The sequence below is a fragment of the Camponotus floridanus genome, unplaced genomic scaffold (genome assembly GCF_003227725.1).
Source record: "Camponotus floridanus strain SB8 unplaced genomic scaffold, Cflo_v7.5 scaffold24, whole genome shotgun sequence".
NCBI classification, from domain to species: domain Eukaryota; kingdom Metazoa; phylum Arthropoda; class Insecta; order Hymenoptera; family Formicidae; genus Camponotus; species Camponotus floridanus.
The window spans coordinates 3,386,952-3,410,313 of NW_020229370.1; the positions used below are offsets into that span (position 1 = coordinate 3,386,952).

Consider the following 23,362-nt stretch of genomic DNA (forward strand, 5'->3'; position numbering starts at 1 on the left):
CTTTGAGCGCGTACCTAACACTTTCTTCTCCAGAAACGCGAGTAAGTCAATACATTACTCCGAGTCAATATACGTATAATCGAACAGATTCGCCTTCGTTTACGATCCGCTTGACTGCCGTTGCTATTTTTGAACGTATATGAATATAGAGAATTCCGACAGATTCCGGAAATTCGAGGCATTCCAATTAGGAAAATCGATATCAAATTACATGCTTGATTTAGCCCTTCCATAACTGCCAAAAGGTTTATTTATGATGCTTGAATCTGCAGTGCAGCAATATTTTCTATGAAATATTATAGCACCAATAAAATCCGCGTAACAATAGCAAAATTATGATTGAGGGATTCGAGAATAATTGCGAAATAATGCGACATTATATAATAGGGATATTGATTTACGTAAAATTAATAATTTATGTCCTTAAACCTCCTAAATACGTATAATAATAATTTATGTCACTATGTGCATCTTGTTGCCCCGAATACAATTAATTAATATTCTATCGTATCGATTGAGATTAGATCCATAATTTCTTATTGCTGAAAATAACAAAGTTTTCCACTTTTCCACTTCTGTCACTCATATTACGATCGTAAATTAAAAAGTTCTCGACGCCTACGATTTTCCGAAGCTTTAATTGTACAGAATATCTCACTTTTCCTTCATTATTCTTTGATAAAAACTCCTTATCAAATTTAGATTTTTTTCTTAGCGAAAATGTCAGAAAATTATCATTTATCGCAACTTTAATAATTTTTAGCGTATATCTTTGCAATTAAACTTGAAATGAAACTAAAATTCCATTAAACTCTATCTAAAATTTAGTTAAGGGATATCTTATTATCCGTTTGAGGCTCTCTTTGTTTCATGAACAGAGACTTGTTTTTCAATCGCATATAATTCGAAAATTATTAATTAACATGTCTCAACATTTTCGCTAAAAAAAAATCGACTAAAACAAGCCGAGGAATCTACATCATCTTTTTGAAAAATGTATACTTTTCAAAATGTATGCAGATAATAAGACACAACAAGATAACAAGATAATAAGACACAAGGGCAAAAACTTACGTTGACTGCTACTGCGTCGTATGATGTTCTCCAGGAACGTGTTTTGAGGGGCTACCAGGCCCCTGCGGCCCCCTGGCATCCTTTCTTCGTTGAATGGTCCCGGATCCTGGTCGCTGCGGTGGCTATCAGGATCTCGGCCAGCCTGTACCGGCTAGGATGATCTCAAGCCGTTCGCGACACATGATGAAAATCTTTCGTATTTTCTTTTTCTCTTCTCGCAGCTTTTAGCTCGGTAATCTTACCTCGGATGAGTATCTCTCTCGATAACGTGTAGTAAAAGCGACGATACACCTCACGCACTCAAATTCGTTCGCGATGTCGCTCGAACGCGACGATTCATCATCGTGATTCATTTAGATCGATACCCGCGCGCGCGCGCGCGCACGCGAGAACTGTCCAACACAAGCACTAGTCCGAGATAAGTACGAAACGCGTACGAGTTTCGATGCGATTTTGCATAACTGTATAATAACCAACAGCCCTCTTCGCAGAGCGAACGCTCAGTTTTCAAATAAATTTCACAATTTCGCGGCACTCTTGAGCGATGAAAAAAGCGCCCAATAGTTTCCCATCATCACTTGTTCGGCAAATCAATCGAAGCACTCTTTATTGCTTGTGGCACTAGGGACAAATTTCAGATTCTTTTTTTTTGACATTTCGTTTTGAAGCAATTTCTAAATCCGAAGCTTTCGGCGGGCAAAGTAACGAAAAACGAAAGAGGCCTCGAATCCCTCGGGAGATTTCTCTTGTCGTGGACCCTCGTGTCGTTTATCACCACCTTTGCTATCCATTAAATAGCCGATCGAAGGATAGTCTTCAATTTTTCGATAAACGATAACGGGGATGGGATCGACGACTTTTTTCGTCACCTGAATGACGTCCTCCTTCTGCACGTCATCGCGGTAACTCGAACCGGGGCAGCTATGAGAATCGACGATTCCCTCGAGGACGATGCGGAAGAGAAGCGAATCGTTTCGTGGGATTCGATCGTCTTAGGGATGGCCGGCTGGAAAAACTGATTTATCGATTTACTCAGAAGAATCGACACATGTCCGACGCGTGTAATCGTTTGCTCGTTTGACAGTCGATGAAACAAGAGACTCGGTCGAGCGTTTATCGGAAATCGTTTCTCGAGATCAACGACGATTCCTGTCAATCGGTTTATCCTATTATTCTCCCAGATCGATTTTACCAATCGGATTGAATACGATCGAACGGGGAAGCCGGCGATGCTCGACGGGATTAGCGTGTCTATCGACCCAGAGGACCGCTCAGCGACCAACGTGCTGCTAGTCGACGGTCCACCTGGCTCTTCGAGGACCTTCGAGCGCGCCTCGAATTCACTTATCGATTCGCACGCTCGATGCTTGCTCGGAATTCCAGCCGCACGTGCCTGCCGGCGGTTCGATTCGACGAACTCGTTTACCGACTTTCTTGATTCCGCGTCAAAGATGACGACTGTCGTTGTCGATATATCGACTGGTTCCGACGTCAGTCGTTTGCGGGGACAAACGGACGATTCGCCGAATCCGCTCGAAATGAGTATCGGCCGGAGGTGGCCGACAATCGAGCCGTGGAGAAGGATGATCGATCGGAATGCGGCGTCGATCGATCCACCTGGTCGTCGTCCCTCGAGGACGATTACAACATACGTTGTTGGCGATCGCGGTGAGCGAGACAGACCCCTCCTCTTCTTATCCGCGCGCCCGAGGCGTCGATGGGCGCGTGTCCTCGACGGTGCTCCCGGAAGTGTCGTCGGACGATGGCGGACGATGCACGACCGATGACCCATCTAACCGCAATCCTTCCAAGTGATCGCTCGCGCGGCGACGGTGACGAATTCGCGACAACGACGACGACGACGACGACAACGACAGGTAACGTGACGATTGCGCCGATGTACCCGTGACGTCGTTCTCCACATCCTCGGCGTCCTCCTCGGCGTCCGTGCAGGCGGTACCCGCGGAGGAGGACATCCCTCGGGAGAGATGGGCCGAATGCGGGACGTCGACTGCCGACAGTCACATCATCATTTCGGGCTAGGCATTTCCGTGCTATCTCACGGATGAGAGGCACCTCGAGACTCGAGACTCGATCGCGCGCTTTTTCGACAAGTCCCGACAAATCCCTGTTTTCCAATGCGATGTCCTCGCGTTGTTACTTATTCACGGGGATTTTTCTCGGGTGAGCGATGGTGATCGAGAATGTTTAGTCGACGATGTCGGGGAAACGTTTTCTGTAAACAGAAAAATAATTGTTTGCGTAAGCGCAAAAAACACTAACTTAATAATTTAATATATAAGTTCCCGAGAGAGAAATTATATTATTGATAATGAAATTTCATCTGTCATAATATTTCGGATAGATGATTTTTAAAATAGCGTATCGTATTATAATTTTATTGCGATTTTCCGATTCTCCGGGAGTTCGACTTCATAGAAATTCGATTCGCGCGAAAATCCGACTTCATCTAGTTTCCGACTATTCCGAATAAATGTACTTCTCGTCGTGTCGGAAGAAATACAGCGGTCCAACTTTTAATGTCATTCGAGAACTTCCTGATAGCTTCCGACATTCGGACGCGAATCGTTGCCGCGACGCATTCAGCCTGTTGCCAAAAATACAGCGTCTTCGCTACGTCTAGCATCGGCTATGAACTCCAAAACGAGACGTTTACAAACACATGTACGTAGTTTTGTGCTACTCGTGAATTCTATTTTGACCCGGGCGTGGTCGATCGCGTCGTAAATATCACATATAGATAGGATATGACAAGTACATATATATACGACATGTGTCCGCCTTGGCCTTTACATATGTTATATAGCCATATAGCTTTACATACATGAAACGAGCATCTCCAATTAGTTCCATGTATATATTATCAAAAAGCCATTATTATTAATTATTAAGAAAATAGAAAATTACTACGTTTTTAATTTCATGAATTTCATTTTGTGTAGATATTGTGTATACTCGAAATAAAACTTTTTATACATTTATGATTTCATTGTGTAAAAGATGATCGAATTGTGTAACATCGAGAGATTGATTTTTTATAATCATTTTGAACACTCTATTACAATTTTTCGCGAATAAAACATTCATCGCACGCATATAATGAATATCGTGCTAAGAAACACTTGAGGCTAACTGACCTCTAACTGCTTGAACATACACATCGAGATACCGTAATCCAGCAGTCATAGATACAGAGGTTAAAATAAAAGCGACAAACGAGATTACTCGATATATATATATAGATCTCGATTGTGATGTTATTTTAATTCGAACGAGAAATGTCCCGACCGTGTAATCTATCATCCAAGTCTCGCGCATTTTCTTTCGAATTCTTTTGAAGAGCAAAACAAAGCTGCATCGCAAGAATATAATTGAGAGTGTAGCGTGCGACACGTGTAAAGCGAGGCGCGACGTTACCGTTAAGACATATCCGGCAAACTTCAATTGCAAACTTTGGACTATAGTCGCAATTATTGTTGTAGCACGACAAGGTTGCCACGATTACTTCCTCTCGCGCGTCTGTTGTACGCTACTCCTCTTCCATGTTTAATTTGAAATCGATTGCACCTACGTACCGCTACTTGAATCGCTCTGATAATTTCTAGTCGCGACGCTTTATGAAACCACATCTTTACATAAGATGGACTAGACTGTTTATAGAAGCATTAAATTAAATAATGACAATCTATATACGGCATACAATATTGCGTTTAAATTGGTCTATTATTAATCTCGCAGGTTATCGATCGCTTTATAATTTAAACTATTATATATATACATGAAACTATGAAATGAAACATAGAGAGAGAAATTATTTTTATAGATTTTTCTGATTTTTTAATTTTTTTAATCTTTATATATGTATAAATTAACTTTACGAGGAACCTGAATGGAACTATTATCCAAGACTGCCAAAATAAGAGCTTTATTGATGAATAATATTTCTTCCTATACGAACAATGGAATTAATGGAAGACCGATTATAATATTTTCGTATGTTTTTGCGTATCCATCCTTGTCCATTTTCTCTCCTCTGGCTTTTGTTGTAATGGACTATATCCTATTATGCTTCTTTGACATACCACCGAGTATGTGTGCAAACAAGGGCGTGCGTTGTTATGCTGTATTTTTTACAGAAAATTATCAAATATTATATTTTTATACATAAATCCAGTACATTTTTTTTGTAAAAGAAATATTTCCGATAAAAAATAAACGCAACGAAAATATTTTCATTTAATTTTAATTATTTAAATAACGTATTACTCGTTTAACAATCATGGAAATGAAAATTCTGCTAGTTGAAAAATAAAATGTCTCTTAGATAAACAGAGATCGCTAATATTGCGAGGAAATTGTTCGAAAAATAATCGAGAGTGCTGTTTTATCCGCTTTTATTTTCTTTATGTTCGAATCGCTTTGGCCAATTCTCGTATAAAAAGAGAATCGATCTCCTTTTCAATCTGCCTCCTCGAAGTATCAGCAAGATACAAGCGGCAATGATAATGCCAAATCTGCGTTTTCAACGGTTTTATTTTTTGCGAGTATTGCCATTTCCGCGTATGTCGCTTGTCATCACAAATGCGAGCAAAACCTTCGTTCAATGTTTTTCATTCCGCAACATGCTGTCGGACGATTGTTTCGTCATACTCGCGAAATTGCGAAATGAGTATCAAAAACGCGATCATGCATTATGTATTCGCCGATATTATCAGCTACAAAATATATATGAAATAATACCTTGATACTTCATATAAAGTGTGAAAAAGTGCGAACAATTTACAAACTTGCTTATACAGTAAAGTATATATAATTATGTAGATAGATAGATAAAATATGAAGAGAAGTTATGAAAATTTAATTAAATTAATATACCATTGCATTACTGTAAATGAATATATTATCAGTTACTATCGCGAATCATTACAGTTATATAGAGTTATTTCTTCGTCGTTTATATAAATATATATATTCGAGATATATCTGCTTAAAGTGAAAGCCGCGAAAGGCTGTTCTTAAAGTTCGCAAAGAGCAAAACTTTGCTTGATGCAAAACACGAAGTTTGCCCTCGCCGCTTGATATTTGCGATAAGACGAGAGTGGTGGCGATGTATCGCGACGTTCATTAACTTACGAGCACAGCCGTTGCGGGAAACCAACGGAGGAGGTCTCGAGCATATCTGTGAAAGTTGAGTGTCTCAAAGGAATAACTGTCTCTTTCATGTCGAATAACGAGAATTGGAGGAAAGTGATAATCCGATGATTTTTCCTGGGACGTCGTAAAGAAAATCAAACAAATTTGTTGAATAAAAATACTCTCCTTAATTACACCAGAATAAATTTCCAAGATATACAGTCGTTTATTTCTTTCCCTATCTTGGAGAAACATTTATTCTTATAATTAAAAGAAATCTATTTTTTATTATTTTACGTCGTTGCATATCGGTAATACGTAATATTTCGGGATGCCGAGTTGGAAAAACAAGCTCGGAATATAACTTAATTCTCTATTTATTCGAAGAGCTAAATGATGGATATGTATGAGCTGAGTTGTCATATTCACGCAAGCTGCGAAGCGTATTTGTATGAGTGAATGGATGAGAGTCGGTTGATAATTATCTAATGCGCAGATCAATTTTACTTAGGAAATTTATAGCAACATAAAATGAATTTTATGATACTATTTGAAAGCGATGCACTGCGAGAAGCTCTTAAGGCAGCGCTTTTCAATCTAGGTGACACTTAAAGTACCGCTAAGATAAAATGAGGAATACGAGTGGAACGCAAACCATTTAACGATCAGAAAGGCGATATTACCGCTTGCTCGGACTGGAATAACAATCATTCTCGATCATTTATCGACTCTTACTTCTCTTCTAATGCAATCTATGGATAACCTTGTCGGAAAATGTAAAATAAAGTAACGTAAACATTTAAAATGCAAACTTGTGTAAGTTTATAAAAATTTAAAAATTAATTTTTGTTTTAATTTCCACGAGGTATGGCTCCCGTTCTTTGTCAAAAATAATTGTTCTACTTAGAAATGGGCTATCGTACGCCCTATTTGCGTCAACATCATACATCATTACGGAATCGAAGTTAACAATCCAAATGAATAATTTATCCGAGAAAGACAAATCGTTCCTCGATATGTCATCGAGAGCTTCGACTGAAGACAATTGAACCTTTTCGCGACAAACATTTGCAAATCGTGAATCGTCAACTTCTAAAAATATTCGTTTCTTCAGGATTTAGATAGTCGCCGCATGTTTTTATTTCTCTGCAGAAGAATTACTTGAAGTGTCGAAGTGAAGGGCTTCAAATACATATTTGGCTAGCTATACAGATTAGATAAATACCAAAGTGTGTATGATAATCCCCGAAGAAGGATTCGAGTAGCATTACCAACTAATTAAAGAAAAACTCTTCGAACGCCCTTAAACCTTATCACGATGCTTTCTATAACAAGCATATAATGATAAACTAAATTCATATATGGGATAACGAAATGAACAACGTCAAGAGCGATTAATCTAATCATGACTGAAGGAGACAATTGTACCTCTGAATTCTTTTATTATCTCTCGTTATCTCGCGCAATGAAGAAATATGTAATCCTAATTATAATCCGAAAATAGAGATGAGAGAGAGATCAAAAATTTGGTGCAAGTGTAGCCAAGATGAATGTAGACATTCGAGCATGTTAGAATCTGTAATAATCTATGTGAGCGTATTTCGCATTAAAAATTAAACTTGTTTTTGCAAGTTGATGCGAAATCGACCGGAAAGAAAACGTTGACTCTTTCCAACCTCGACACCGTTGACTCGATATCATCGTCGGCGTCCTCGTCATTATGTGACATTTCCAATTTGTCCCAGTTTACAGGATAGGTGCACTCATGCTTCGCGTGCAGGTGAATGTTACCAATATTAGAAAAGAGAGGCCGAGTTCGCCCGGATTTACAAGAATTCTAATATCGCCCGAAGGTCGGCCTAAAGTGGAAAAGTAGTTCGCGTACAATCGATTAGCTTAGTTTCGCGCTAAAAAAGCTTAAGCTCGTAAGGACGCAACGATCGAGATGTCCGCATCGCGTTGCACTCAAATAATAATTGCAATAGGTACACATATTGGAGAGTTGATTCCATGATAAACGTGTAAGTCACTAAGAAACTTTATGCTTTCATGCTCGCGTGTCAAATCTGTAAATACGTGATGACATTCGTGGAAAAAAAATTTTGACGAATTACATCAAACTTTAAATTTCTTGAAGACTATCGAGATTACACGATGGTAGTAAAAAAAGAAATATACGATAGCAAAATTGTTCAACTTTTTCGGCTATAAATAGGATGTAAACCTAGTAAGGAAAATATCCCCCTTTATATGAGAAATTTTAATAGCAATAGATATATATTCGATATATTACAAGAAATTTTAATGTATTTAAAAAATTAGTTATTTTTATCATCATTATTTGTACTAGGATAGAATAGGAAGTAAATTTTAAAGTATAAACAAAAGAAGATATCACCTCTAATGCAATAATACTATGGAAGAAAAGGAATATCGTTTTTCTTTCACATTCCTTCTTTTGTAGTTTCTTTTATATGGATATCCTCGCCAGAATAAATATGCGCTGTTACCTGTTCGCTACAAGACTGTAGACACAATTTCGTTACGATTCCAGTGAATTTAAAAATCAAGCAACATATATCGTGTGCAAATTCTAATCTTGCACGAATTTCTTACTTCGATGATTGAACATCAATAATACCTACATTATTTTTATTCGCTTATAAGTCTAGGAACGTTATAATATTTTTGCGTTATAATATTAATATAAAAGGAGAATATATAATCTCGGAGCGATTTAAGTCGCGGATTTAAGTCCTTTAAAGCGTGTATCACGCGCGGATTGTCTCGCCAGAGAAGATTTTATATATATATATAAAACATCGTTACATCGAGACGCGCGTTTTTGGCACGACACGTTTTACTACCCTTTTTCATCTTCTCTGGAGATCGATCGATCCGCGACGTACTTTTCTCAGTCGGTGGTCCACGCCATTGTCTACGTGTAACCGCCAAATGACCCCGTTGAGACAAGCCGCGATCGTTGGACAGGAGCAGTTCTACCTACAAGCTTCACGGTAAGTACAATGCAAGAAAATTCAGGGAGCGAACTCCCTCCTCTCCTTATGTACGTGCAGGGGTTGTTAAATTCAAGGACGCTTTGCTTGCCGCGATCCCATACAATTTCCTACATTCTAAAGTGAAATGAAAATGCGAATGCAAAATACAAGATGCCAGCCACCGCATCAACATTTTACTCCTCGGTCAATTTAGAATACACCTTCTTTTCTTCTTGTACTCGTGTACTTTAATTATGCGCTGCATACACCCGCTCCTGCAATCGACAGGATAATGTATGGAAAATTGCACGATTTTTACTATCTTAAAATCGAAAATATCTAAATAAATAACAAGTCAAGAAAAAATCTTGTAGCTCTAATCTCTATGAAAAGCTAATAAAGGATGAAGCCTGTTTCCGGTGTCGAGCTAATAATTCTACCATTAATAGCTCGTTCAAACATCGAAAGCTGTCTCTTTCACTCTATAACGAGATATCGGATTGTGTCACGAACGATAATCGAAGTTACATCGACCTACTAGCAGCGAATATGTGGGTAATAACCTGCTCTGCTGTGCAAACTCTCGGAAAAAATCGATTGGCCGAGCATGACTTTTGGACGTGTCCCTTTTGCTTTTCGGCCCTCCTCGCTTTTTCTGACCTTCACATGGGAGATACGATACTTCATTTACCTTGTAAGTGGGGTTCGATTCACCATTAGCGTTACTTTAGCCGGACTATCTTGCTGATGTGCTCGAGGAAGCGGCTTCTTATTTCAAAAGGAGCATATATCGATCGACCTTTCTACGCTCCCTACACGAAGGTACGTCCTTCCTGCGCGTTCATCTTACACCGACTGCCAGAAGGAATTTGTCCCGTCCTCGAATAATGCTACCGAGTCGCCTGTTGACATTCTATTCGATCTCCTGAATTCGGTGTAAGCAATGGAGGAATCTAGCAGATCATGCAGAATTCTCGAAGAATGTATTTCGACGATCATGAATCGCCATCTGATCCATATTTTTTCACGAAAATTCCAAACTAAGATTCATCATAACGAAAATAGACACATATCTCATCAAAAATTCCCAAAGATGTATTATATTGAAAATCTTTTTCTTTTTATTACATATTTTATTTACCTTGGACATAGACTTTCTCACAGTTTTCTTTTGCTGATATTTTGTAAATTATCTCGCCAAGGCCGCGCTTGAAGTTGCGACAAAGCAATTTTGGTCGATCGCCTAAATCAGCGTCTCACAAGACTATTCTAGGACTGGCCGTTGAAAAATTATAAAAACGGGAGATAATTTTCTTTTTTACTAGCTATACTTTCAGTCTAGCCTTTTATCTCTCGCATCACAGTTGATGTAATTTATACAAGAGAGAAATTCACAAAATTCTTTAAAGTTTAGATGATTTTTTGAGATATTTCGTTGCTCGAAATATTTCAACAAACATGACATGCAATTTACTCTCTCGAAAACGTTTCAAAATCAAAGATTTTGTAAAATTTTGAGAAAAACATTTGTTATAATTGGATGCGATTTTAATAATTAATAATTAATATTGTATAAATTGAACGAATAAGAATCATTCTGTATTTCCATAGCATTTATAAATAAATTCGACAAGATTTTATTCTTTTTTATAATTTTATATTGTTTCAGTTAATAAATAAAATAAAAAAATTATTGATGATAATTATCCAATTGTCCAATTCTCTGCCTCTGAATTTTCTCCGGAAAATATTGGAAGCGTATTCGCAACGTGTACGTGTCGCATCGATTACATCACGTACTATGTATCACCGAGTGTCGAGAGTAAAAGACGCATCGTAAAAGATTCTTTCAGCTGCGGAATGCAACGAGAACGATCTCGCCTCGCGTGTGAAGATGTCGGGATTAACGTCTTCGCGCAAGAAAGCTGAAGGCGCCGCTATCTTTGCCGCGACGTCATTCGAGAATGAGTCGCTCGTAAATACCATCGTCAGCGAGGGAAATAATGTCGCGTCTCCACGTGGTGGAGAGAAGATGAAAGAGTAAAAAACCGAATTATAATTCCTTCCGACGTCCTTCGGAAGAATGCACGGCGTCGGGACTATCGCCAGCGACTACTGTCGTCGTCTTGACCTCCCACGTGCAAGGAGAACGCTTCTTATATCCCTGTGTCTTGCACAGAATAGCGCGAGCTTGGCTTGAGATTTAAAGTGTACGACGAATTTTCACCAATCGATCGTCACGAATTGTTGGGAAGAAAAGGAAATATAAGACGTTACAATTATATAAATGTCATAACACGTTGGCATTTCTTGTCGACAGAGAAAGAATTGAGAAAATATATGTATATATATAGATAAGAATATAGATAAGAATATAGATAAGAATATATAGATAAGAATATAGATAAGAATATAGATAAGAATATAGATATAATAGATAAGAATAACGCGCGTTGTTTGATTGAAACTTTTATCCGTAGATTTACGAGCTGTTGCATCTGCCTATCTAAAGAATAAGGAAAAAGAATAATGAAAGTTTACAGAATCCTAATATAAATGTAGTGTAAATAATTTTTAATGTTAAAAATTAATTCTTTGAGATAAAAATTATGTTTTATAAACATTTACTACGATCATCTTGTTATTTGATTAAAATGTTGCAAATTGTAATTATTATATCAAATATTTCTATTATATAATATAAAATAAATCAATGGACAAAAAAATAAAAAAAAGTTGCATCTTATTGCAATAGATATTTTGCGCAATACCGTTGAGTTTATTTTAATGTAATATCATTAGTAAAGGAAATAAAATCTACGCTTTGATATAAAGTGGAATGAATTGTATTATAGTCTTGTACTTGAAAACGCGAAAGCATTATGTTTATTGTATACATATGTGTAACGCTGAATTAATGTTAATCTAACAGCTTATTCGTTGTTTCATAGAGGTTGATCCTATGGGATATTCACATGGAATTACACAATCGTCGTGCGCAGTAGAAATAGATAGCTGACTGAATCAAGTTAGTTACAATTCAAAGTCGAATCGCAAAAAGATAAAATGCAAAAATAGAATAATCAAAATGCAAAATGAAAAAAATATCCATTGAAAATTAACTGCTCACTAAATTTCTACATTGTCTTCTTTTTATAATATGCTTGGCCTATTGTTCGACTACCTGATATTTAAATAACATAATGGATGTGCAAAAAATTGCAGCGACTTTGTACCGATTCAAAAAATTGACGTTTATATAAATACATATATTCTTCTATTTTTTTCATCCTTTTATAAACATAGTTTTTACAGTTATCAATTTTGTTTTCCACGATATCGTTTTATAAAAATAAAAATTGATTGAACTAATAAATACAAAAAATAATAATTCTCTAAGCTGTAGCAATTATAAAATCATGTATAAATGTGGCAAATTAATGTATAAATTATATATTACATATGTACATTGTTACAAATTCTTCAAAGACTTTTTGAACAAAATAAGCTTTGTTATTGTTAAAATTAAAAAGTAAACCGCAAAATTGCAAAAAATAAGAATTAACTCAATCGTTATTTGAAATTATACGTGTAAAATTTATTTGATAATTAAATTTGACACATTTTAAGACATTTACACTACAAATTAAAACGAGCTGAGCGCGCCAGAATTAATTCGACAATAAAACTAAAAGACGCATTGTCTTGCGCAAAGCACAATACGCGAAAGCAAAAGACAAATCGCATCGTAGCGATCGGTGACATGCAATGCAAATTGTAGTTAGTTCGTAAGGTAGTATGTGTATATACACGGCCCTCGATTTCCCTCGGGAAGCAAACAAATTCATAACGCAATCTATTTGAGGAAGGATATAGAAAGTTGCCAAAAAAGCCATAGCAAATAAAAGACCAACGATCAAGCAATCATTGTTATGTATCAAATGTAGGTACACGATTTAAAAAAAAGTATACTCTCAGATTTCCACTATTATCTAACAAAAGGTACAGAAAAAGAATATATATATACATATATATATATTGAAATTTTTATCTGGAATCGCCAGCGGAAAGAATTAAGGTTTTTGTATAAATACTATACTATACTTGCGAGGAGAATATTCAGAATGTGTGTCAGAGGAAACTCGCAGCAGAAAGTTTTTGGCATCCGGTCGATATGCTAGGACGAATTGGCGAAATGTTATGCGAAAACTCAAGGGAAGATATACTTCTTGAAAAAGGATTTTCTACGTCGAAAAAAATTTTTCTACTAAAAAAGAGCAACACCTTGACAAATGACAATGTGCATGCACATGTAAAACTTGCAATATAAAGACAAAATAACAATATACATATACGTGTATACATATAAGTGCAAATAAAACTAGAAAAATTATTCATAAGACATTATGTCATTAAGACATTAAAAAAATTAATTAAATTAATACATCAACGAAACGCAATGTAAAATTATATATTCATAGACACATTTTGATGACGAGGAAAAAAGAAAAATTATATTCCAATTGAATACACTATATGTAAACTTAACAAATTTATAAAATCGAATCGATAGTGTATAACGGATGGATGATAAGCGAAAGATAAAATTGGAAATATTTCTTTGTATAAAAAAAGCTGGTGTGACAGTAAAGGGCAAACGAAAACGTCGAGCGGAAAAGCTTGTGAGGATTTTCCACGTTTGATCGATCGACGGAAACTGAATGAAAGTTCGGATTGTTCATCTACTTTGCTTCCTTTCCTTCTTTTTTTATTAATCTGATCAAATCAGCCCCACTTTCATCCGGTATTTGCAGATGAAAATTTTACAATAAATGCAATTACATCGACGGTTGTCTAACGCAATTTTTTGCAAGCAATATACATATAAATATAAATATGCAAATATTTGCGTAAGTATTTATAGTCCAGTATTGTAAATATTTTATGTTGAAATAATAATATTTAAAGTCATTGAAAGGATTAAGTTAAATATTATTAGCGACAATTAATCAATTATAAAAAAACAATTATAACACTAATTGTTAAATTAATTTGGCATTTTCGCTTTACCAATCAAGAGATAATTTCATTAAAGAAAGCTTATAAAAGAGAAAAAGCATAATCCTAGCCAAAGCGATTGAAGCGTAAAATAATTTTATCTTGTAGAATTATTAACGAGAAATTGGTTTAAGATTATAGCCAAGAGCCATAAGCTATTCTTTCTTTCACGGATACTGACCAATAAGCTATAATTTTTTGCTTCACGTAAAAAATTGTCTTACTATGCGTTCGAGAGATATTTGAATAATCTTTTTTAAAACCATTATTTTTCAAAAATGCTAGCAATCTTGACCGATCATAATTCAAATATCACAATCTATTACGAGTTCACAAACGCAACCTGTTAGGATTGGCAACTCGTTCATCACAATCAAACTGATATTGGATAGAATTTCTATTTTTTCGAATCAATACACAAATTTAGCGTCATTAATTCAGGTCATTGATTTCACGTAATTCGGTTGAATTCTTCCAATTTCTTATTTAAGATACTTCACATCGGATGCTATTTATTTCTCTTTCCATCTGCTGTCGTATTTATTTTTTGCGTTTTTTTTTTATCGACTTATTATTGTCATTATTGCAAGGAAGAAATAACGTCGGAAGTACTGCAGTCGCTCGAAAAAACTGTCGTCGGAAAAAGAAATTGAGTTCTATCTGCAATTTGTATAAAGTTCCGATTATTTTTACCAATCTTTACAAGTCTATTATCGTCGCACGTTTTTCGACCACCGCAAACTTTATACAAATTCCTCATCACATGTACAATATATAAAGTATCTTTCACATTCATTACATCATGCATTTTCAGGAGAAAGTATCCCCTTGACGAAAAAAAGACAAGCGTTCAAATATTGTATCAAGAACTTTGAAAAAGTCGAAGACAAACAATAAATCCTTGATCTGTTAACGATCATCATGTACTTGTAAGCTTCAATGAAGCGTGAACCACCGCTGATCGATTAGAATGTTAAGCTATCAAGGTTCAACCTAGTAGCCTTAATTGATGAAACTTGACGGATACCATCGACTTCCGCGTCTCAGTCTTCTTGAGGGCAAGAGATTGAAAGACTATTCAGGTGCAATCGACTATGATGCGTTCCGATCTCTCCTAAGCCGTCATGCTCGATAACCAAGGGCGGGAATGTCATCGTGGCTTTCCACATCAGCACATGAGTGCACGCTACCAACAACAATGTAGCCATAATTTCCGTTAAAAGGTACATGTACATCTTGATTCAATTATCGTGTCGAATCCACTTGACATTACAAACGCGTTTCGATTGTCATTTAGGATTATCAGTTCGATTATTTGTCACGAAATAGAAATTTTGTAATTGTTGTCTAGCACAAAATAAAATCAACGCATCAAGATGAAATTAATTAACGAACACACAAACAAAATATCATTATCGTAATGAAATTGCGTGTATTATTTCATTCGATGAGAACGTTATGAGCACGAAAATAGATAGAAATATTTAATCGTGCATTTAGCAACTAAATGAAATAATTATTGCTGCAAGATACACATATATATTACCCGAGCAGTCTTTAAATCTTAAAAGAAGCTCTGATGGCGGGACAGGACATTAATGTGGCTCGCACAACTTTATAAGAACTGCGCCAACCTCGAGCTCTGTCGCATCTCTATGACGCTGTCAGGTTTCCACGAGATAGAACCGAAGTGATTCAGTCGTTGAAGCCTACGGTTGACAAAACTCGATAGCTCCTTGCTTCTTTTATCGTGCTATAAAATCTTGTCGACTAGAATGAAAGCTGCCACAAAATCCGATGCATCTAACCGTTTAAACGCATCAAATATATCGTACCTTCAAAAGCCAAAGTAGAAATCGATGAAAAATACTCCAAGATGCGATTATCGTCGTCACGCGATTTTTATTGGAAAAAAATATATAATAATGAATGATCTTTGAATAACAGATAGAAATCGCTTTTTTTATCTTCAAGTTACTAATTGCTCGCTATATTGCGCTCGTTTTAATCACTCCTAATGGAATTTCTAATTCACCCCAGTGATGCTAAAGTTCATCAAAAAGCACATGGCACGTAGCACGATCATTATCTCGAGTAGAGAGTCATCGAACGATTAATGATGCTTCGTAAATCGTAAAGTCTACTGCTGGTAGAGCGTTTTGTGCTAAATTTATGTGTACTTTAATAACTATTAAAATAATATCATTGAATAATTTATCAAACTTTGCTCGATATAGTTCTCGAGTATCTTGAATATTTTTCCCGACAATGTATGTATGCTAAAATTAGCCTAACTGAGCGCTGTCTGCGAAAGTGGGGGCAAAAAATAAGATGTACATTAATATCATCGATTCTACGATTTTTCTCTCGCTACGATTCGACAAAATTGACTTGTAAATTAATGAAGAAAATGCCGAAAGCTGAGAAACATATAGATTCTCGGTGCACACATACACATTCTATATACATATATCTTCGTCGTCTCTCGAGATCGCAATTAAGAATTCATCTGCCCTCTCGTGCTCCTCTCTAGTTCTCTAATACACAGGTATATACAGGTATCTAATAAAAACGTATCGTTAAAAAATCATCGAATATCCATAAGTCCGTTGATTGGAGCACGAATTTCGAAGCTCGTTTATATTTACGGTCTCCGAAATAACGCGTGCGAAATTCCGTGAAATTTTCGAGCATCGCGCAGCAGCCAAGGACCGAGCGAGAACGATCATTCCGGACTAGGTCGCATCACGCGGCTCGACCGCTATATACTCCCTCCTCGAGAAGCTTATATCGTTAAGCCGGCGCATTAAGCGCAGTCGGAGACGCTTGGAGCGATCGCCTCGCCCGCATACGATCTTCCGTACCGGTAAATAGTGTAGTCGTCGTCCCTTATCCTCGAGTTCCTTATCTATCGTCCCGTAAGGGGATGGTTTCGTCCATCGCCTCTCTGGATCGTATCGTATCCCGAGTCGATCGATCGTCGCCTGGTGCACGCGCGCTGACCGGTTGCGGTACCACGTTCCCGCACACACGGATTCGCACAGATCGCGGATCCCTCGATTCGCGTACCCCGACGACGGGGACACGAGGGGCACGGCGCGTCGCGAGTCGTCGGACGAATCCCCTCTTCGAAGGTCGGGAAAAGCCCGCGTGCGATCAACGATACGACTCGCGAGAGAGCGAAACGGGGGTAAGAGATATACGCGCGGTAGAGATGGATCGACTCCTCGCGCGGAACCCACCCGTATCAGCGGGGTGACCGAGTAGCGACTGAGACTCACCCTGCGTGGTGCCGCGGTGGCGGCGCTGACTACCCCTCCGAAAGAAGAAACACCATCCCCCCACTCGTACGGCGGCGCGGCGCGTCGCGGCGCGCAACCCCCCGCTGGCTGTCTCGCCCTTTTTCCCTAAAACATTCCGGCCCGCCGCGAAGCGCCGCGCCGTCTCCCCCTCGGCCGCTCGACGCCGACGCCGACGCCGACGCCGGGCCCGATCAGCGCTGGCTGGACGAGTCGGGTCGAATCGGGTCGGGTCGCTCTTGTAATCCGACGACGAACCAACCACTGACCGGCTTGGTCAATGTAACTACCGGAATATCAGATAACTGCTGGCGATTTCCACACGCCTGATGTAACCCTTTCACTGCCAAGGGGACGCACGTGACCCGCTGACACATAAACGCGCGACACGAGATGCGGTGATTTGCGCGAAGACCGATTCGACCAAGAAACTCGGGGGAGTCGCGAGTAAAACTACGTTTATATAAGTTTACTTTGTACTACGCTTATGCTTTTTTCATACGGGAACGTTAATCATTTTTTTCTTATGTAGTTTTTTTCATCCTGACAAATAGATGCCGTGATAAAATTCATCGTAACACTCGTTACGCTTGTGCGCGAAATAATATCTCTCGAGCGCGCTTTGGCAAATTTTACAATTCTATTACGCTATTAACGATCTCCCATTCTACCGTGACTATCCCAGCAAAAGTTGGCATGGTTTCAACGAGAAATCTTTATGACAAGAAGTTTTGAATGTTCGAAGATTTACCATGCTTAATCGTCCAAGTTATTTGCATTAACAACTGTTTTATACGACGCGTATGCACTTTGATTATGATATGGAAAGAATAATTGTGGATAAAACGAGAAAATGAAATTTTACAAAGTGCATATGCAAATATTTCAATTTATATATCTATGATGATTGATAATGTAATCTTAATTTTTGCAAAAATTAGTATTCCATATCTAGTATCTTGACATAATTATAGATAGAGTTCTGATTATTCAAAGCAGACTAAAAATTTCAAAAAAATTTCTTAAAAATTTTAATTGTGAGAAAAGTTGCTTTTTTTTGCCTAGAAATATCTAGCATTTTCCTACAAATTCCAGATAATTCCAGGAAAGGTATTATAATTCAATAATGTAAATTGATTCTGATTATCAAATATAAAAATAGTATTATCAATTTTTACATAAAATATGAAGCTAGAGCCCGACATATCTTCGTATCTCTATTTTTTACATTTAATGGAATAAAAATTTTTTTTAAATAAAAAGTTTTAAATTCTAGTATAATAAAACGACTCTAGTGCATATGTGGGAATTTTAAAGATAGAAAAATGCAAAATACTATAGATTATATTTCCCTTGCAAGCAAACAAATTATTTCCGATACGCTCTATGAATATCGTGCATTGTCATTACGAAGACGTTATTAGGATCACAATACATTCGGCATTCGTGTATTTATTAGGATAATAGAGGAACTGTGCGGACTAAATGCCTCGCCACGACATGAAGTGCGAAGGATGGGATGGAATGTGGAACTGCGTCAGACAAAGAGCGAGAGAGACGATGTACGATGCAAGAAGAAAGACAATAGGAAATGCAAAAGCGCTTCTCATCGTCTGGGTTAATGGAAACGTATGTCAAACGACAAGGCTTTTCGACGCTAGACGAACTTTGTTTAGTCGCGTAAATCATTTATCAGTAAAGTTTGGACTCGAGCATGGACATATTTATTAATACAATATCTAGTGTATACAATATATATTATATTTCAAAAATTTGTAATTAAATATTTACAAACCTACAAATCTAAAAAATGGACATCAGACGTATTATAAATGTTATTAAAGTATTATTATACTTGATAAACAGATTTTGTAATAATTATAAGATTAAAAAAGAAAATTAGCATGCATGAATGTGAATAATCTTATTGTAAAACAGAGAATTCCCTTTCATTTATTCATATCCATAAAAACATATCAATGCTATTATCTTTTAAAGATAGAACGACACAATAATATATTGTAGGGAGATTCAATTACTATATAAATCTTTATTAAAGTTTTTTAATTAAAACTTATGAGTACAAAAGAGAGAAAGAGAGACCAAATATAATAAAACTACATTATCAATATAAATAATAATTTGAAAGTCTTATATTTATAAGGGACGAAAAGAGAACTTTCAAGAGACAGACAAATATAAAACTTAAGTATTTATTTTTATTGAAGACGTTTTTGAGAAAAACGAATATTGTCAACAATATTATATAATAAACGGATTCAAAGGGTACCACAAACAAAAGAGACAAATGAAGAGCAAAGTTACATTGCATTTTTTCTGAAAAATGATCAATACAATGACGTTGAAAAGATTTCTGGATATTAAAAAAGATGATTTCAAAAAATAATCAGAAATATCTATTCTCTATATCCTAGTATTATAATATCAAATAGTACAAGAAAAATTGTACAAGATTTAAAAAATCTGTATAAATAATATTCAGCCTAAAATTCTAAGAATTATTAAGAGAAAAACAATCCTTATATTTTTATATTTGTAATAAAATAAGAAGAAGTGATGTAAATCGCGCATACTTTAATGTATCTATAATATCAATCAAATTTTAAAAAAAATTCGCCAAAATAATGTCAATTAAATTGTTTTAGTACATACATATACAAATATTCTTTTCAAAAGAAAAAAAAATCTAATTAAATAATCTAAATAACAAATATGAACGTAACCACGTAATAAGCATTTTTTTTTTTTTCTATATTCTCGTACGTCCCTAAATACGAAAGTAGAAGGCAAAATAGCCTGTTGGAATCCATGGACACCATGATAATGTTTCCGAAACACGAGGAAATCGCGTGCTAGATAAAGAGGCATCGCCAATTCAACGAGGACGGAAAGGTTGCGATCGAAGGCATCAAAGGGAGGGCGCCACCTCGCCGGCAACCCCATTTCCATCGACTCTTCAGACGAACTGATTTCTAACGATGGCTCTCATGCCAACACTTACTTGCGATTTTCCAACAAAAATGCTAGACGGTACAAATTTTAGTTCAATAACGATCGGCGCCGTGATAATGTCTTGTTGATAAAATGCGATGTATTTTGGTTAGTAATTAACATTTTTGTTAAAAATAAGACAATATTCTCTTTCTCTGTGAATTTCCAATAATAAAATAAATGCCTATAATTTTCCGACGATTTTGCAATAAAAAAAATTAAATATTTCTTACATGTTAAATTATTCATAATAATTATTTGGCATTGTAAAAAACTTGTAATAATTTCAGTTCTATGCCCTATTCAATTTGTAGAAATTTTCTTATAACATCTTTTTCTTATGTAATAAATTTTTAATATCTTATTGCTTTTTTTTTAAAGTAAGACATTCGAGATTTGTGAAATAAAAACTGATAAATCTCATTCGAAGTTGATCCGGCGGCTCGTGTCCGAATGACAAGGTTAAAAGCTTTATATCCTTTAAAGTTAGAGAGCAGCTATCTTCTTGCCAAAGATAGATGCCATCGCTATTGATATCATCCAACATTTACCACAACAAACTATGGATGAAAGTGATAAAAAGACAAATGGATGGAAACTTTGAGAGCGAAACACAAGGCGAGAAACTTTGGTCAACGACAAAGAATTGATATGATCAATACGAATGTGTCATCATAGTCATTCTAATACCAATAATTGGTCCTTGTTACATAACTCTCGTCGTCACATGATTATATTTCTGTAGAGCGATTTATTTATATTTTATAATTATATCACATTCCCTTGTGTTATAAATTATTTTTTAAATTTATTATTCACACATAAAATTTATATCATGTTATATAAAATAATAAAAGCGTGAAAGAGTTAAATTTATCGAAGAATAGATTTTATTATTGTATTGTTTTTCTATGCAAGAAAAAAATTTTAAATACACAACTTTTAATTAGATAGCTTTAAAAAATATATTAACATAAGCTTATTGGATTTCTTTTTTATCGTAATTTTGATGCTTGAATATTTTTCTCAAAAATTATCAACATTATCAAAGAATTATCAATGATCCTATTTTCTTCTTATAAAAAGACTCCAATATAACAATTTAATTCGCCTCGTTAAGAACTTAAGAAAATTAAATATAGCTTTTTCGACATGTAAGAAATATTTATTCAAATTTTAATAAAAGTCGGTTAATTATTTATCGAATTTTTCATTGATCTCGCTTTTACATACATGTAAGATGTGGCACATGCAATTCCTGATAAAGACGATTTAATCCTACTTAATCACTGTCTATGTACATTCAGAACATTTGAAAGAAACATGTTAACGAGATCCATCATTCATTTCGCATGTACACAATCGCACGCAGAAATTCCCCATAGACTACACATCACGCACGTACATACTAACTCTGGGAAACTTCGGTTGCCTCCAGAAGGCTCATTTGAAATGCAAATGCCGCATTTTCGTCGATCCCCATGCGACGATATAGTAATATATATTACCAGTTACTTGGCCGACTGTTAGCCCACCCGATTATAATACTGTTCTGCTAAATCGAAAAATTTTTATATACATATATATATTTCGCGTTTTTCTTTAAATATATATTATATTGAAGATATGTCATACCTACATACAATACACACACATACATACATGTTAAAATGATCGACAAGGAATCATTATATAATATTATATTATTTCATCAAATGTATAATTCTCTTCACTCGTCTTGCAGATATTGTGCAAAAAATAATCTCTAATCATCTCTAATAAGATAATCTCTAATCATCTCTAATCACCTCTAATCATCTGATATCGTTCTATTATATATAAAGTCAGTTAAAATACCCAATAAAAAAAAACTTGATATAATTTAACCATATTAAAAAAACTTCATGTGACTTAATTAAATTAAAGCGATATTAAATGAGATCATTTAATATTTTTGATAATTTAGATATTTTTATGACGCTGCTTAGACGTATATGGCGTCATTTTAATTGTACTTTCTTTCTTTTGTATACATAGAGATATGCAAATATAATCCCCTTTATGATCCTTTACGTTTTCTCGTGTAAAACGCAATCGCGTAGAAAGCAACTTGGACAAATGCCAAACAACTCGCGTATAGCTTTCGCTCGAAAATCGCTCGTAATTAATTCCCTGTTAAAAGAAAAACAAAAAAAAGTATATCCTTTCATCGGATCTTTACGAGAATCATGTCACGATCATGACATACTTTCTCCGCCGCACCTGTTAAATCAGTTATTTATTAATCTCTAATCAAAAGAGAAATTGTCTTTTTTGAAAGTTGAACACTACATTACACATTTTATAATCTGTTTCAATATCATTCGTGTGACAAAACGCTACCGTAAACATATAGATATAATATAGAAAACACATTCAAAAATAAAATTTGCATAATTTTTTAAAACACATATGATAAAGTTTATCTCAAGTACATTATCGCTAAGTACCAATATTATGCGATAACTTTCTATTATTAGTTAAACAATGTTGGCAATAAAGCTTTGTATCTATCATTTATTTATGTAATGAAGAATATATTATTGTAGAATATTCAAAATATGCGATATCTCTCTACCAATATAAAGAAAATTGTTATGCCCATCATTTTCTTCAAAATACCCTTGTGTCATTTTCTCTCTTCTTTAAAATCTTCCGATATAAAATATATGATATATTCTCTCCGTATACAGAAACATATCTACTTGCGTATGATTACGAGACAGC

General features: G+C 35.7%; 1 protein-coding gene across 7 annotated transcripts in view; it reads right to left on the reverse strand.

The window, feature by feature from the left end:
- Positions 1–17,516, reverse strand: part of LOC105256578 (potassium voltage-gated channel protein eag) — a 76,796-nt gene extending 59,280 nt beyond the window's left edge. For all 7 annotated transcript variants that reach the window (XM_011266629.3, XM_011266626.3, XM_025408923.1 and 4 more), the window contains exons 1-2: positions 17,150–17,516; positions 1,075–3,310 (exon numbers count right to left, since the gene is read on the reverse strand). In XM_011266629.3, the coding sequence (XP_011264931.1) occupies positions 1,075–1,153 (79 nt within the window). In that variant the 5' untranslated portion in view covers positions 1,154–3,310; positions 17,150–17,516. The remainder of the gene's footprint in view (positions 1–1,074; positions 3,311–17,149) is intronic.
- Positions 17,517–23,362: the final 5,846 nt, after the last annotated feature.